Source organism: Pan paniscus, chromosome 6 (assembly GCF_029289425.2).
Source record: "Pan paniscus chromosome 6, NHGRI_mPanPan1-v2.0_pri, whole genome shotgun sequence".
Classification (NCBI taxonomy): Eukaryota; Metazoa; Chordata; class Mammalia; order Primates; family Hominidae; genus Pan; species Pan paniscus.
In genome coordinates this window covers 93,054,475-93,067,605 of record NC_073255.2, presented here as the reverse complement: position 1 = coordinate 93,067,605, position 13,131 = coordinate 93,054,475, and the positions used below count along the sequence as shown (strand labels likewise).

The following is a 13,131-nucleotide window of genomic DNA, read 5'->3' as shown; positions in this document are numbered from 1 at the left end:
GGAGATGCAGCTACGGGTGGGACCTCATGGAACTCGTGCTGAGGGAAGACAGTCCATAGAAACAGAGGGGAGTGCAAAGCAGGAGTCCAGCAGGGTGGGGCGGGAGGCTTGGAGGGACAGGCCCCGTCAGGCAGTGTTCAGGGAAGGCCTGCCCGCCGAGGCAGTGTTGCCAGAGAACCCTGGGTAGGGAGACGTGTCCTGGCCTTTGGTCCTCCCAGACGACGTGGGCAGCGCAGAGGCACCAGGTTCTCTTGAGGAAAACTGCACCTGTCCCTGTCCTCTCCCATCTCTCTGCCACCCGCGCCCGCTTGTCCTTCTCTCCACCCGACATTCAGTTCCCACAGGAACCGCATTTGAGCCCAGGAACAAGCTTGGGATGTTGGGGGCATTGAACTCCTGGGCTCAAACCTCTGTCCTGGGATGCACGCTTTGGTGTCTCCTGCTGAGCGGCCACTGCAACTCACCCTGCCCACCTCGGCTCTGCTGCCCAGGCTGGTGGCTGGTCTCCGCTTCTGTCCCCACAGCCAGGCACATGTGCCGGGTTGAGAAGCTTTGTTCTTCTAGTGGGGGCGCAGTGGCTGGCCTGGCCTGGCCTTCACCCCTGAGTCACGCCATCTGTTCCTGGATGGGGAGTGGGGTCCAGGAGGACTGGGATCTCTACCAACTCCCCCGGCAGCCGGCTGTGCCCAGCTCCTGAGCCAGGTTCTGCAGACCCTGGAAGCCACCTTAAGGGATGGCTAAGAAGCTCTGGGCTTCCCCTTTCTCTGGAGAGGAGGTGCTTTTGACGTAACTGACCGATGACAGGGAGGACCGGGGAGCTGGCACTATGGAAAGTGGGGTAGGCCGAGGGTGTGGCAGGAACGGGTTCGTCCAACAGGACACGCTGTGTCCCAGGAAGCGCTGGGTCATCAGGGAGCACGAAGGAAGCAGTGTCAGAGGAGAGTCCCCCAGGGCAAGTGTGGGGTTCCCTGCAGGCATCCGGCAGTGGTGAGCTCTGGAAAGAGTGGCCGGTCTGTCCCAGCATAGCTGCTGGCCACAGGCCCACCCTTGCCCGAGGGCGCCAGAGCCACAGCCTGGGGCTTTGCTGCAGCCCAGCCCTCACAGTATGGGGATGCTGCAGTGTGGGAGCAGGCCCAGGGGCCGCGTTCCTGCCCGCCTACCCCAGCGCTGTCGCTGAAGGCCGTGGCACCCAGATCAGCCAGGAGGGGCATGGAGCACACACAGCGCCCAGTGGAGGCTGGAGGCCTAGTAACTCCAAGCCAGGAGGGCCCAAGGCCTCCTGGGGAAGCTGAGCCCTTGGAGCCAGCCCCACCCAGGAGACCCCATGTCCTGGGCGGCTTCCTGGAGTGGCGTCCTCCGCCCTCTGCTCTCCTGAAGTCACGGGTCCTGCCCTGGTGCCCACCTGCACACTGAGGGCACGGGCTTGTCTGTTGCTCCTATAGAAACCTGTGGGCTCTGGGGCCAGGGCTACCATGAGCCAGGCTGCCCCACCCTCTGATTCCTGGCCTGGGTAGTCCTGGAAGCCCCCAGAGGCCACATTCCCCAGGGAGACCTGTGCGTCCCCGTGGCCATTGATGGTGTCACATCCTTGGCCTGAGCAGGGTTTGTTGGCGTCACATGCTGAATGAGTCTTCTAATGTCTCTCCCTCTCTGCGTGTCTGCTCTCACACCCGTGCAGGCATGACGAGTGTTCTGATGTCAGCCATTGGACTCCCCATGTGTCTTAGCCGCGCACCCCAGCCCACCAGCCCTCCTGCCTCCCGTCTGGCTTCCAAAAGTCACGGCTCAGTTAAGAGATTGAGGAAAATGTCCGTGAAAGGTAATTCCTGTTCCCAAAAGCTCTCTGGCCTTTGCTAAGCCTCCTTCCAGCCTCGCTGCCTCCGACTCTTCTGCACAGACCCTCTTCCTTCTCTCTGCTCCCTGACTCCTGGGGGAAGGGGCTCAGTGGCCCTTCTCCCTGCCCCCACTCGGCAGCAGAGGCGGCCCCTGGAAGCTGACTTTCCACCGCAGCCCCAGAGTTCAGCTCCTCTCCTCCAGTCACAGCTGGCATGAGGGGGCTTGTTCTTGAGGACTTTGTGATTTTTGTAAGCAACAAGTTGTGGGTGAGAGGCGGCGCCCGGCTCAGGATGCGGGGACAACCGTCCCTTCCGCCGGGGCCAGCACGTGTCTCGGGAAAGGCCCCCAGACAGCAGCCCAGGTCTGCTGCCCAGGTCTGCTGCCCTGACCCCCAGCCCTGTGTGGCCGCCACTTGGGCTGCTTGAGAGGGGTCCCTCGGTGACCCCTGCCCTGCTCGTTGCATGGCCACAGAAGAAGGGGCTTTAGGACCACAGCAGGTCCAGGGAGTTACAGCAAGACCTGCTTGGAGCAGCCTGTGATGGTCAAGTTCTGAACCTTTCCCAAGCGGGTGCTGGCCCTGCTTCCACCCCTGGGCTGTGGAAGTGTGGACTGTGGCCAGTCCAGACGCTCTTGAGTGGGCGTGGTGGCAGGCAGGGAGGGTGGCCGTGGCCCTGCTGGCCCTCAGTGTCTGTGTCATCTCAGCAGGTCCTCTCAGAGCCTCCACTTAGCAGAGGGGCTTGGCGAGGTCTAGGAAATACTCGAAGCACCTGGCATGCGGCAAGGGTGGCTTCCGATCGTGTCTGACCTCCGGCCCACAGGCGAGGAGGTGGGCTCAGGGAGGGGTGGGCCTCGAGCTCCTGCCCCCAGCCCAGGGCTCTGCACGCCCTGCCCTTCCCCTGCCCTGGGGGAGGAGCCAGACTCATTGGCAGCCCGGGCTGGCAACCTTCTGTGGCACTCGTGTTTACCTGGGAAGGACATGCTCTTGGTGCGTCACCTGGCTGGCCCCTTCTGAGACACGTGGCTAATGGAAAGCTCCCTTCTGTTCTGAAAAGCTGCAAGGGCTGGGGTGGGTGGGCGGGGGTGGGATGCTGTGCCCGGCCTCACCAGGGCTGGGCAGAGGCGAGGCCCAGGGTCACCCGGAGATGGCTCTGTAGTTGGCAGGCTTTTCCAAAGGAAAAGGCCCCCCTCAGCCAGAGTAGGGCATTCCAGCCACACGGAGGGTGACCCTGAGCTGGGGGCCATCGTTCTGGTCTGACGTTCTCGCCACCGTGACAGGATTTGGGTTTGGGCAGTCTGTATGGGTGTGTGGAGGTGTGGGGGTGTGTGAGGTGTGTGGAGGTGGGTGTGTGAGGTGTGTGGAGGTGTGGGGTGTGTGGGATGTGTAGAGGTGAGGGTGTGGGGTGTGTGGAGGTGAGGGTGTGTGGGGTGTGTGGAGGTGTGAGGTGTGTGGAGGGGTGAGGTGTGTAGGGTATGTAGAAGTGTGTGGGGTGTGTGAGGTGGGGGTGTGTGAGGTGTGGGGGTGTGAGGTCTGTGGAGGTGTGGGGTGTGTGGAGCTGTGTGTGGTGTGTGGAGTTGGGTGTGTGGAGGTGTGGGGTGTGTGGAGGTGTGGGGTGTGTGGAGCTGTGTGTGGTGTATGGAGGTGTAGGGTGTGAGGAGGTGTGGGGTGTGTGAAGGTGTGGGGTGTGTGGAGGTGTGGGGTGTGTGGAGCTGTGTGTGGTGTGTGGAGGTGTGGGGTGTGTGGAGGTGTGGGGTGTGTGGAGGTGTGGGGTGTGTGGAGCTGTGTGGGGTGTATGGAGGTGTAGGGTGTGAGGAGGTGTGGGGTGTGTGGGGTGTGTGGAGGTGTGGGGTGTGTGGAGGTGTGGGATGTGTGGGGTGTGGAGATGCGTGGGGTGTGTGGTGTGTGGAGGTGTGGAGTGTGGGGTCTGTGAAGGTGTGAGGTGTGTGTGGTGTGGGAGTTGTGTGGGGATGTGTGTGGGGTGTGTGTGTGGAGGTTGGCGTGTGGAGATGTGTGGTATGTGGAGGTGTGGGGGATGTGTGGGGTGTTTAGGGGTGAGGGTGTGTGGGGTGTGTGGAGGTGTGGGGTGTGGAGATGTGTGGGGTGTGGAGGTGTGAGGTGTGTGGAGGGGTGAGGTGTGCAGGCTGTGTAGAAGTGTGTGAGGTGTGGGGGGTGTGACGTGTGTGGAGGTGTGGGGTTGTGGGTGGAGTTGTGTGGGGTGTGTGGGGGTGTGTGGAGGTGTGGGGGGGTAGGTGGAGTTGGGTGTGTGTGGGGGCTGTGGGTGTGGATTGGGGTATGTGGTGTGTGTGTAGGTGTGGTGTCTGTAGGTGTGGGGGGTGTGGGTGGAGTTGGGGGTGTGTGTGTGGAGTGTGTGGCGGTGGGGGTGTGGGTGGAGTTGTGTGTGTGTGGGGTGTGTGTGGATTGGGGTGTGTGGTGTGTGTGTAGGTGTGGTGTCTAGGTGGGGGTGTGGGTGGAGTTGGGTGTGTGGGGGTGTGTGGGTGGATTGGGGTGTGTGGTGTGTGTGTGATGTGTGTGTAGGTGTGGTGTCTAGGTGTGGGGGGTGTGGGTGGAGTTGGGTGTGTGTGGGGGGGTGTGGGTGTGGATTGGGGTGTGTGGTGTGTGTAGGAGTGGTGTCTGTAGGTGTGGGGGGTGTGGGTGGAGGTGTGGGGTGTGTGGGGTGTGGGTGTGTGGTGTGTGTGTAGGTGTGTCTGTAGGTGTGGGGGGTGTGGGTGGAGGTGGGTGTGTGTGGGGTGTGGGTATGTGGTGTGTGTGTAGGTGTGGTGTCTGTAGGTGTGGGGGTGTGGGTGGAGGTGTGGGGGGTGTGGATGGGGGTTGGGGGGTGTGGTCTTGCCAGCAGTTTCCCTCCAGGTCACAGCAGCCATGCCATCACAGCAATTCCAGCTTGGTTACATATTCGTCTTTCCCGTTTGAGATCGGGGAACCGAGGCTCAGAGGTGGCATGATTCGTTCACAGCAAGAGAACTAGAATTAAACAAACCGTGCCGACTCCAGCCTCCGCCCCACCACGCCACCTCCCTGCCAAACTGTCCCCTCCCTGGCCCTTTTTGGTGTAAAGGGAGTTCAGCAGGTGCAGTTGTGAGCCCTCAGGCTTAGAATTCTCTGCAGCCCCTGAAGGCCGTGAGCTTGGATTCAAACCAGAGCCCCTTCTGGTCCTGGAGTCTGGGACGACCGCAGCCCCACCATGACCTTGGGGTGGAGCCCCTGTCAGGAGCGCCTCCACGGGTGGCACTGGGCTCCCCGTCCCTCTTTCACCCCCGCACGGGCTTGGCTGCCGGCTTCTGTGGTTCTGCTACTCCCACTACCTAGAGAACGCCCCGGGCCGCGCCGATCCTCACCAGCTCGGGGAGCCTCTTGTCCGTAGGAGAGGCTTTACTGGATGTGGGGTTCGGTGTTTATGGAGATGCAGCCCTTCTCCCTCCAGCTTCGTGCACGTGTGCACAGACAGCGAGTGAGGCCGTCAGGGTGGGCTCCTGCCACGTCTTGGCCCCTCCCCAGAGTCGCTGGACTTAGGAGCTAGTCTGCACGTGACAGACCTTCCCAGTCAGTGGCAGGCGTTTCCCGGGACAGTGTCTGTGTGGCGGTTGGCGTGTGTGCAGCTGCCTGTACATGCTGGACCCCAGGCTCCCTTGTCCCTGTGATGTTCATGCCAGGGTAATGCAAGTTGAATCAAATCGTGCTGCCACAACGCCCCCTGGAGTAGTTTGTGCCCGAAGCGGCTGTCTGACTTCCGCGCAGCCTCAGAAGCGCCGGGGTCGGTTTCCTCACTCAATGTGCGCGGGGATGCGGCTCCCAGGAGACTGTGCTGCTGTTTCTGCTCTTCTGCATCCTCCATGGCTCCTGGGGCTGAGCCGGGTCCGCGGACGGTGGGACTGGGGAAGGCTTTGCCCGACGGAGCTCGGGGCTCTGTGCCTGGCGCTGAGCTCTCCCGTCCCGCACACTGGCCTCCCTGTCTGGGCCCCTCTCGCATTTCCTCCTGACAGCTTAGACCTCTCCCTTGCCTTCCTCGCTCTCTGGCATCCTCTCCAGCCTGTGCTCCTCAGGACGCTGCTTATGTACTTCTCTCTTCTAGGAGCGACCCCGAAGCCAGAGCCAGAGCCAGAGCAGGTCATAAAAAACTACACGGAAGAGCTGAAAGTGCCCCCAGATGAGGTTTGTGTCTTGGGACCTTGGCTGCCTTTGTTTCTGTTTGGAAACAACTCCACATGGAAAGGACATCCGCCCCATCTTGCTTGAAGGGTGCTTCCCAGGTGCCTCTGGGTGCCAGGGCCTTCCTCCAGCCCCTTTGGTTTCATCTCCCAGTCTCCCGAGACCCACATCGTTATGGTCTGAGCTTTGCACTTAAGGAGCTGTGGTCCTGAGCAAAGCCCCTCCTCTCCCGGCCCTGGCCTCTCCATAGCCTGATGGCCATCCTGGGAGCAGGAATTCCAGAGACAAGGGATGGGCCAGCCTGCCCCACTCTCCACCTTGCGGATGCTCCTGTAGAAGTGAGGTGGCCTCGTCCAGGTGGCTGTCCTGCCCCCCGGCTATTGGGAGAGCTGGTCAAGTTTCTTATAATTTTTTTATTCTTAAAGACGGGTGCACACTGTCGCCCAGGCTCAGTGCAGTGGCGTGATCACAGCTCACTGCAGCCCTGTCCTCCTGACCTCCTGTAATGAACAGGACCAATCAGACTCCTGTTGCGCTTCCATAGAACCTGAACCTCTGCTGAGCCACGTTTTGGGGGCTGCAGCACCACTTTCCCCTGATTTTAGCTGGGAGCCTGGGAGATACTGTTGGGGGAGGGGGTGGGTGAACGGCCGGGAGTACCAGTACCCAGAGATCTTCAGATACTTGGGGGCGGGTGGAAGGCCAGGAGCCCTAGTACCCAGGGACTCTTCACTTGTCTCTTTCTCCAGTCTGTTGAGTCCATGAGAAAAATCTGGTAAGTAAAGGTTTGGAAAGGAGCCTGAACGTCCTCCTCATGTGTCCCACCCCTTCCACAAGCCCTTGCCACATTCCCACCTGCCCAGCGCTCAGCTCTGTCTCGGCCCTGGTGTCCATCTGGTGTGACTGGGCCATTTCACCCCAGGCTCCTCCTCTCCAAGCTGCCATCTGCACAGCCAGCACGCAGCTTGGATCATGGGAGCACTCCCTGCCTGGAACCCCCAGCAGGACCCCCAACTCACACACAACCCCAAGCCCCTGAGTGTGGCAGCCAGACCCCCGAGGGCGCGCCTCTCCCTGATCCTGTCTCATCTCCTGCTCCCAGCCCACCCCCTGCCAGCTTTAGTGCCCATGCGCTGGCTCCTCGTTCAGAACGTCCTCCTCCCTCTTCCGGGTGCCCACTCTGTGCTTGTCCATCTGGCAATTCCTGTCTCCCTTGTAAGACCCCACTCCGAGGGCCTCCCCCAGGATCCTGCCCTGTCCGTCCTCTCCATTTGGTGGCTTCTGCTGTCATGTCGAGCCTGTGCTGCTGGTAAGCCCTTCAAGGGCACAGGTCCCGGTGACTCACCTGTGTCTCCAGCCTGTGGAATGGACTTTTTTTTTTTTTTTTCTGAGACGGAGTCTCGCTCTGTCGCCCAGGCTGGAGTGCAGTGGCACAATCTCAGCTCTGCAACCTCTGCCCCCTGAATTCAAGCGATTCTCTTGCCTCAGCCTCCCGAGTAGCTGGGATTATAGGCGCCTGCCAACACGCCCAGCTAATTTTTGTATTCTTAGTAGAGATGGGGTTTTCCCGTGTTGGCCAGGCTGGCCTCAAATTCCTGACCTCAAGTGATCAGCCTCCCAGAGTGCTGGGATTACAGGCCTGAGCCACTGCGCCTGGCCTCGGAATTGACTTTGACTGCACTTCCAGCATTTCAGCACATGAAAGCCTCTTTTTCCAAGACTGGCCCACGTCAGCCCAGCCCACTGTTGGCAAGCATGACCCGTGTTTGGTCTCCTCCAGGACTGCATCATCTGCATGGAGAAGCTGTCCGCAGCGTCTGGATACAGCGATGTGACTGACAGCAAGGCAATCGGGCCCCTGGCTGTGGGCCGTCTCACCAAGTGCAGCCACACCTTCCACCTGTGGTGCCTCCTGGCCATGTACTGCAACGGCAATAAGGTGCCCCCACTGGCCCGGGGCGGAGGCGGGTGGCCCGCCCCCACAGTCCTGAGCTGTCCCCTGCAGGGGCGGGAGGGTTCCGGGTGTGGCTGTAGGAATGGGCCTCTGCAAAAGATGGTGCTGGGCGTGGGGCCAGCTTGAAGACCTTTCTAAAGGCCTGGCCGGCTCTCCTAGGCCTGCCCTACTCTTCTAGGTCTGCCCCACACTTTAGAAAGGAGTACCAGGGCGGCTGGTTCCCTCCACCCCTCCAGCCAGGCCTGAGAAGATTCTGGGCTTCTCTGAGCCTCAGGGCACCGCCTCCCCCTCGGCCACTTGTAAGCACCGCAGACACTGTCTCCCTTCTTCCTTACAGCATCCCTGTGCAGTCAGCACAGTGCTCATGAGGGAGAGGCTCAGAGCAGGGGCTGTGCCCACGGTCACCCCACTGGGAGGTGGGAGCCAGGCCTTGAGGCAGGGCTGATCCTGGGCCCCATGGTAGCCTACACATGAAGAGCCGCGCCCAGACCGACCCCCAGCTGCTCTCCCTGCATCGGCCTTCAGGCGGGATGGGCAGAGTTTAGAGGCTTAGAGAACCGAGTCATGTGGCGCATCGGAGCCTGGCTCGGCCTTCCCTAGTGACTGCCGTCCTGGGCAGCCAGGGCCCAGCTCCGCAGATCAGACGCTGCAAGGCTGTCTATCCGACTGCAAATGCGATTCACCCGTGGAGATTTCTGCTCAGGATCCGAGTTTTCCCACTCGCCACCTGTCTCCTGATAGCATGTCCCTTAACGAAAATGGCATGAGTTGCTGGTGCAAAACAAAGCTTTCCAGGGAAGCTGTTGGAAGCCAGTTTCCGGGCAGGAGGCTGCCAGCAACTCCCTGGGATGGTGGCCAGCCCATTCCCGGGGCCCTTTACCATCTGACGGTGGAGGTGACGGTTTTGGGTGTTCTCAGACTGCCAGCTCAGTGGGTTGCGTCTGCCTCTCTCAGGATGGAAGTCTGCAGTGTCCCTCCTGCAAAACCATCTATGGAGAGAAGACGGGGACCCAGCCCCAGGGAAAGATGGAGGTATTACGGTTCCAGATGTCGCTCCCCGGCCACAAGGACTGCGGGACCATCCTCATAGTTTACAGCATTCCCCATGGCATCCAGGTGAGGGGCCTTCTTGAGTCCCCCACTCCTGGCCACTCCTCTTCCCACCCCACCCACGTCCCAGCAGTCTGCCCCTGGATCAAGGCTGAGGATGCCCATGTGGCCAAGCTCAGGCCCCCAGGTCCCCTAAGGCCAGGGCCATGGAGGGCCGGGAATGGGGAGGCAGTGCCGGGGCTTAGGGCAAGCTCTTAGGGCTGTGGCAGCAAAAGGCTGGCCCTCCACTCTTTCCTGAACCAAGGAAGGCTTCCTAGAGGAGGAGCCATCTTAGCTGGACTTGTTCTGGGCAGAAGGGCAGGCAGTTCAGTGGGAGGAACCCTGCGGAGGGGCTGGAGAAGCGGGGCCACAGCAGGGTGTGCGTCGAGGAACCTTGGGTTGGGAGTGGCAGGGCCAGGCGTGTGGGTGTCAGGAGCCCAGGCACAAGGCCCCAGAGTCCCAGAGGAGACTCAGACAGGCCCTAGCTCTTTTGGTCTCCTGTCTTGAGCCAGGGTGGATCGTAGGGCCTGGGGCAGGGTGGGAAGATAACGGGGCAGCAGGCAGCGGGCACTGGCTGCCAGCCAAGGTCCACCTGTGGTGGATGGAGGCATCTTTTTGTCTTGTTGAACCATGAGCCTTTCCCCTGGTTTCCCTCCACTTCTCCACAGCTCAGAGGGAAATTCAGGAACATTTGGGGTTGGCATCTCGGAGCGGGGGAGGAGCTGGAGCTGTGCAGGGGTCTGTCCCTGTGCGGGCTCTCGGAGCACCCTATCCTGGTGTCTGTTCCTCCCGCAGGGCCCTGAGCACCCCAATCCCGGAAAGCCGTTCACTGCCAGAGGGTTTCCCCGCCAGTGCTACCTTCCAGACAACGCCCAGGGCTGCAAGGTGAGTGCCACCATGCGCCCCGGGGGTGGACGGGGCCCTGACCAGGCGGCAGGAGGCCAGGCGCCACACTGGACTCTGCTTCTGCAGTGGAGGGTAGAGGCTGAGGCCGGGCCGAGTATCTGCTGCTCTTTTCTGGGGACCTGCTGTAGGTACAGGGAGGGCAGCCTGGAGCTCACATAGCCTCGAGGGAGGAGAGGCCATCACCTTCCAGCACCCTGCTGGGTGGGGTCAGGAGCTCCTGAGAGTCAGAGTGTGACAGGCAGGGACCGGGGGCTGTGTTAGACCAGGTGACCACGGAAGGCTGGAGCAGTGGTGTCTGCACTGGGACATGAATAGGGACTTTGTGGCTGCAGCCAGACCCAAGGGGCTGGGGGCCCTGCTGGAGTGATTCGATCCTGGCGCCCGCCCCCCTCCGATTGGGAGAGGCAGCCCCAGGGACCCCCACGCCCATATCCGTGGCTCACCTTTTGTCCCCCGTGGCCACAGAGCTGGTGCCCTACACACCACAGATAACAGCTTGGGACCTGGAAGGGAAGGTCACAGCCACCACCTTCTCCCTGGAGTAGCCGCGCTGTGTCTTGGATGGCTGCAGAGAAGGTTGGGGACGAGCCTTCCAGGAAGGCAGGATAGCTGGCGAGGAGGGTGGGAGCCCGTGGTGTGGGTGTGAAGACAGGGCTGCCCCCCAGGCCAGCACCAGGGGTGCCTTGGGTGCTTCTCCTTGAAAGGATTCTGAGGATGAGGATAGGAGAAAATATTTTCAAATTGCATACCTGATAAGGATCTAGTATTCAGAATATATAAAGAACCCATAGAACTCAGCAATAGGCCGGGTGGAGTGGCTTATGCCTGTAATCCCAGCACTTTGTGAGGCCAAGGTGGGTGGATCACCTGAGGTCAGGAGTTCGAGACCAGCCTGGCCAACGTGGTGAAACCCCCTCTACTAAAAATACAAAAATTAGCTGGGCGTGGTGGTGTGCACCTACAATTCCAGCTAACTTGGGAGGCTGAGGCAGGAGAATTGCTTGAACCCAGAAGGCAGAGGTTGCAGTGAGCCGAGATCACGCCACTGTACTCCAGCCTGGCGACAGAGCAAGACTCCGTCTCAAAAAATATATATAAAAACAAAACCATGAGATGCCACACTACACCCATTACGATGGCTATACTAAAACAAAACGCGGTGTTGGAGAGGATGTCGAGAAATGGGACCCTCATCCACTGCTACTGGGAATGTAAAATGCAGCCACTTTGGCAAACAGAACCTCAAAAAGCAGCATTAGCATATGACCACAGTTCCACTCCTAGGTACATTCTCAAGAGAACTGAAAATGTGCCCACAGAAGCCTGCGCACAGATGCTCATGGCAGCATTATTTACAGTAGCCCCACAGTGGAAAAAACCAAATTCTGCATCCACGGATGAATGAAAGTGTGATACGTTCACAGGATGGAATATTACTCAACTGTGAAAAGGAATGAAGCAATCACAGTCGAGGAGGAACCTTGAAAAAGTAACAAAAGCCAGACACAAAAGGTCACATGTTGTGTGACTGCATCCTATGAAATGTCCATTATGGGCAAAACCATGGAAACAAGAAATAGCTTAGTTGTTACTGGGGACAGGGGAGAATGGAGAGTTACCATTTAATGGGTGTAGTGTTTCGTTTTGGAGAAGTAAGAAGGTTCTGGAATTGGTGATGGTTGCACAACCTTGTTGATATACTAAAAGCTGTTGGGCACTGTGGCTCATGCCTGTAATCTGGGCACTTTGGGAGGCTGAGGCAGGAGGATCCCTTGAGCCAGGAGTTCAAGACCAGGCTGGGCAACACAGTGAGACCCTGTCTCTACAAGAAATATATTTTTATTATATTTTTTTGAGACAGAGTCTCACTCTGTCATCCACGCTGTAGTGCAGTGGTGGGATCTCAGCTCACTGCAACCTCCGCCTCCCGGGTTCAAGTCATTCTCCTGCCTCAGCCTCCCGAGTACTTGGGATTACAAGCACGTTCCACCACACCCGGCTAATTTTTGTAATTTTAGTCGAGACGGGGTTTCACCATGTTCGCCAGGCTGGTCTCGAACTCATGACCTCAAGTGACCTGCCCACCTCGGCCTCCCAAAGTGCTGGGATTACCGCCGTAAGTCACTACACCCAGCCTCAAAAACTATATTTTTAAAAATTAGCAGCTGGGCACAGTGGCTCATGCCTGTAATCCCAGCACTTTGGGAGGCCGAGGCAGGTAGATCACGAGGTCAGGTGTTTGAGACCAGCCTGGCCAAGATGGTGAAACCTCATCTCTACTAAAAATACAAAAATTAGCTGGGCATGGTGGTGGGTGCCTGTAGTCCCAGCTACTAGGGAGGCTGAGGCAGAAGAATTGCTTGAACCCAGGAGGTGGAGGTTGCAGTGAGCAGAGATCACGCCATTGCACTCCAGCCTGGGCGACAGGGTGAGACTCCATGTCTCAAAAAAAAAAAAAAAAAAAAAATAGCCAGGCATGGTGGCTCACGCCTGTAACCCCAATACTTTAGGAGGCCAAGGCAGGAGATTTGCTTGATCCTCCCAGGAGTTAGAGATCAGCCTGGGCAACATAGCAAGATCCTGTTTCTATAAAAAATACATTTTAAAAAATTGGCCAGCCGGGCGCAGTGGCTCACACCTGCAATCCCAGCGCTTTGGGAGGCTGAGGTGGGTGGATCACCTGAGGTCAGGAGTTCGAGACCAGCCTCGCCAACGTGGAGAAACCCTGTCTCTACTAAAAGTACAAAATTAGACAGGTGTGGTGGCACATGCCTGTAATCCCAGCTACTCAGGAGGCTGAGGCAGGAGAATCACTTGAACCCAGGAGGTGGAGGTTGCGGTGAGCCAAGATCGAGCCATTGTACTCCAGCCTGGGCAACAAGAGTGAAAACTCCATTTCAAAAAAAACAAACAAAAAATTGGCGGGTGTGCCAGGCACGGTGGCACACGCCTGTAATCCCAGCACTTTGGGAGGCCAAGGCGGGTGGATCACTTAAGATCAGGAATTTGAGACCAGCCAAGCCAACGTGGTGAAACCCCATCCCTACTAAAAATACAAAAATTAGCTGGGCGTGGGGCATGTGCCTGTAATCCCAGCTACTTGGGAGGCTGAGGCAGGAGAATCGCTTGAACCCAGGAGGTGGAGGTTGCAGTGAGCCCAGATCACGCCACTGCACTCCAGCCC

At 59.1% G+C, this 13,131-nt stretch overlaps 1 protein-coding gene across 5 annotated transcripts in view; it reads left to right on the top strand.

Moving 5' to 3' along the window:
- Nucleotides 1-13,131, top strand: part of LOC117978810 (probable E3 ubiquitin-protein ligase DTX2) — a 39,305-nt gene that overhangs the window by 18,042 nt on the left and 8,132 nt on the right. For 4 of the 5 annotated variants that reach the window (XR_010112617.1, XR_010112616.1, XM_063605918.1 and 1 more), the window contains 5 exons: nt 1,679-1,819; nt 5,922-6,001; nt 7,779-7,937; nt 8,907-9,068; nt 9,837-9,926. Coding sequence is in view for 3 of the 5 variants with exons in the window: in XM_063605918.1 (XP_063461988.1) it covers nt 1,679-1,819; nt 5,922-6,001; nt 7,779-7,937; nt 8,907-9,068; nt 9,837-9,926 (632 nt within the window). In the remaining 2 variants the exon portion in view is untranslated. The remainder of the gene's footprint in view (nt 1-1,678; nt 1,820-5,921; nt 6,002-7,778; nt 7,938-8,906; nt 9,069-9,836; nt 9,927-13,131) is intronic. The other variant, XM_063605919.1, reaches the window with a different exon arrangement.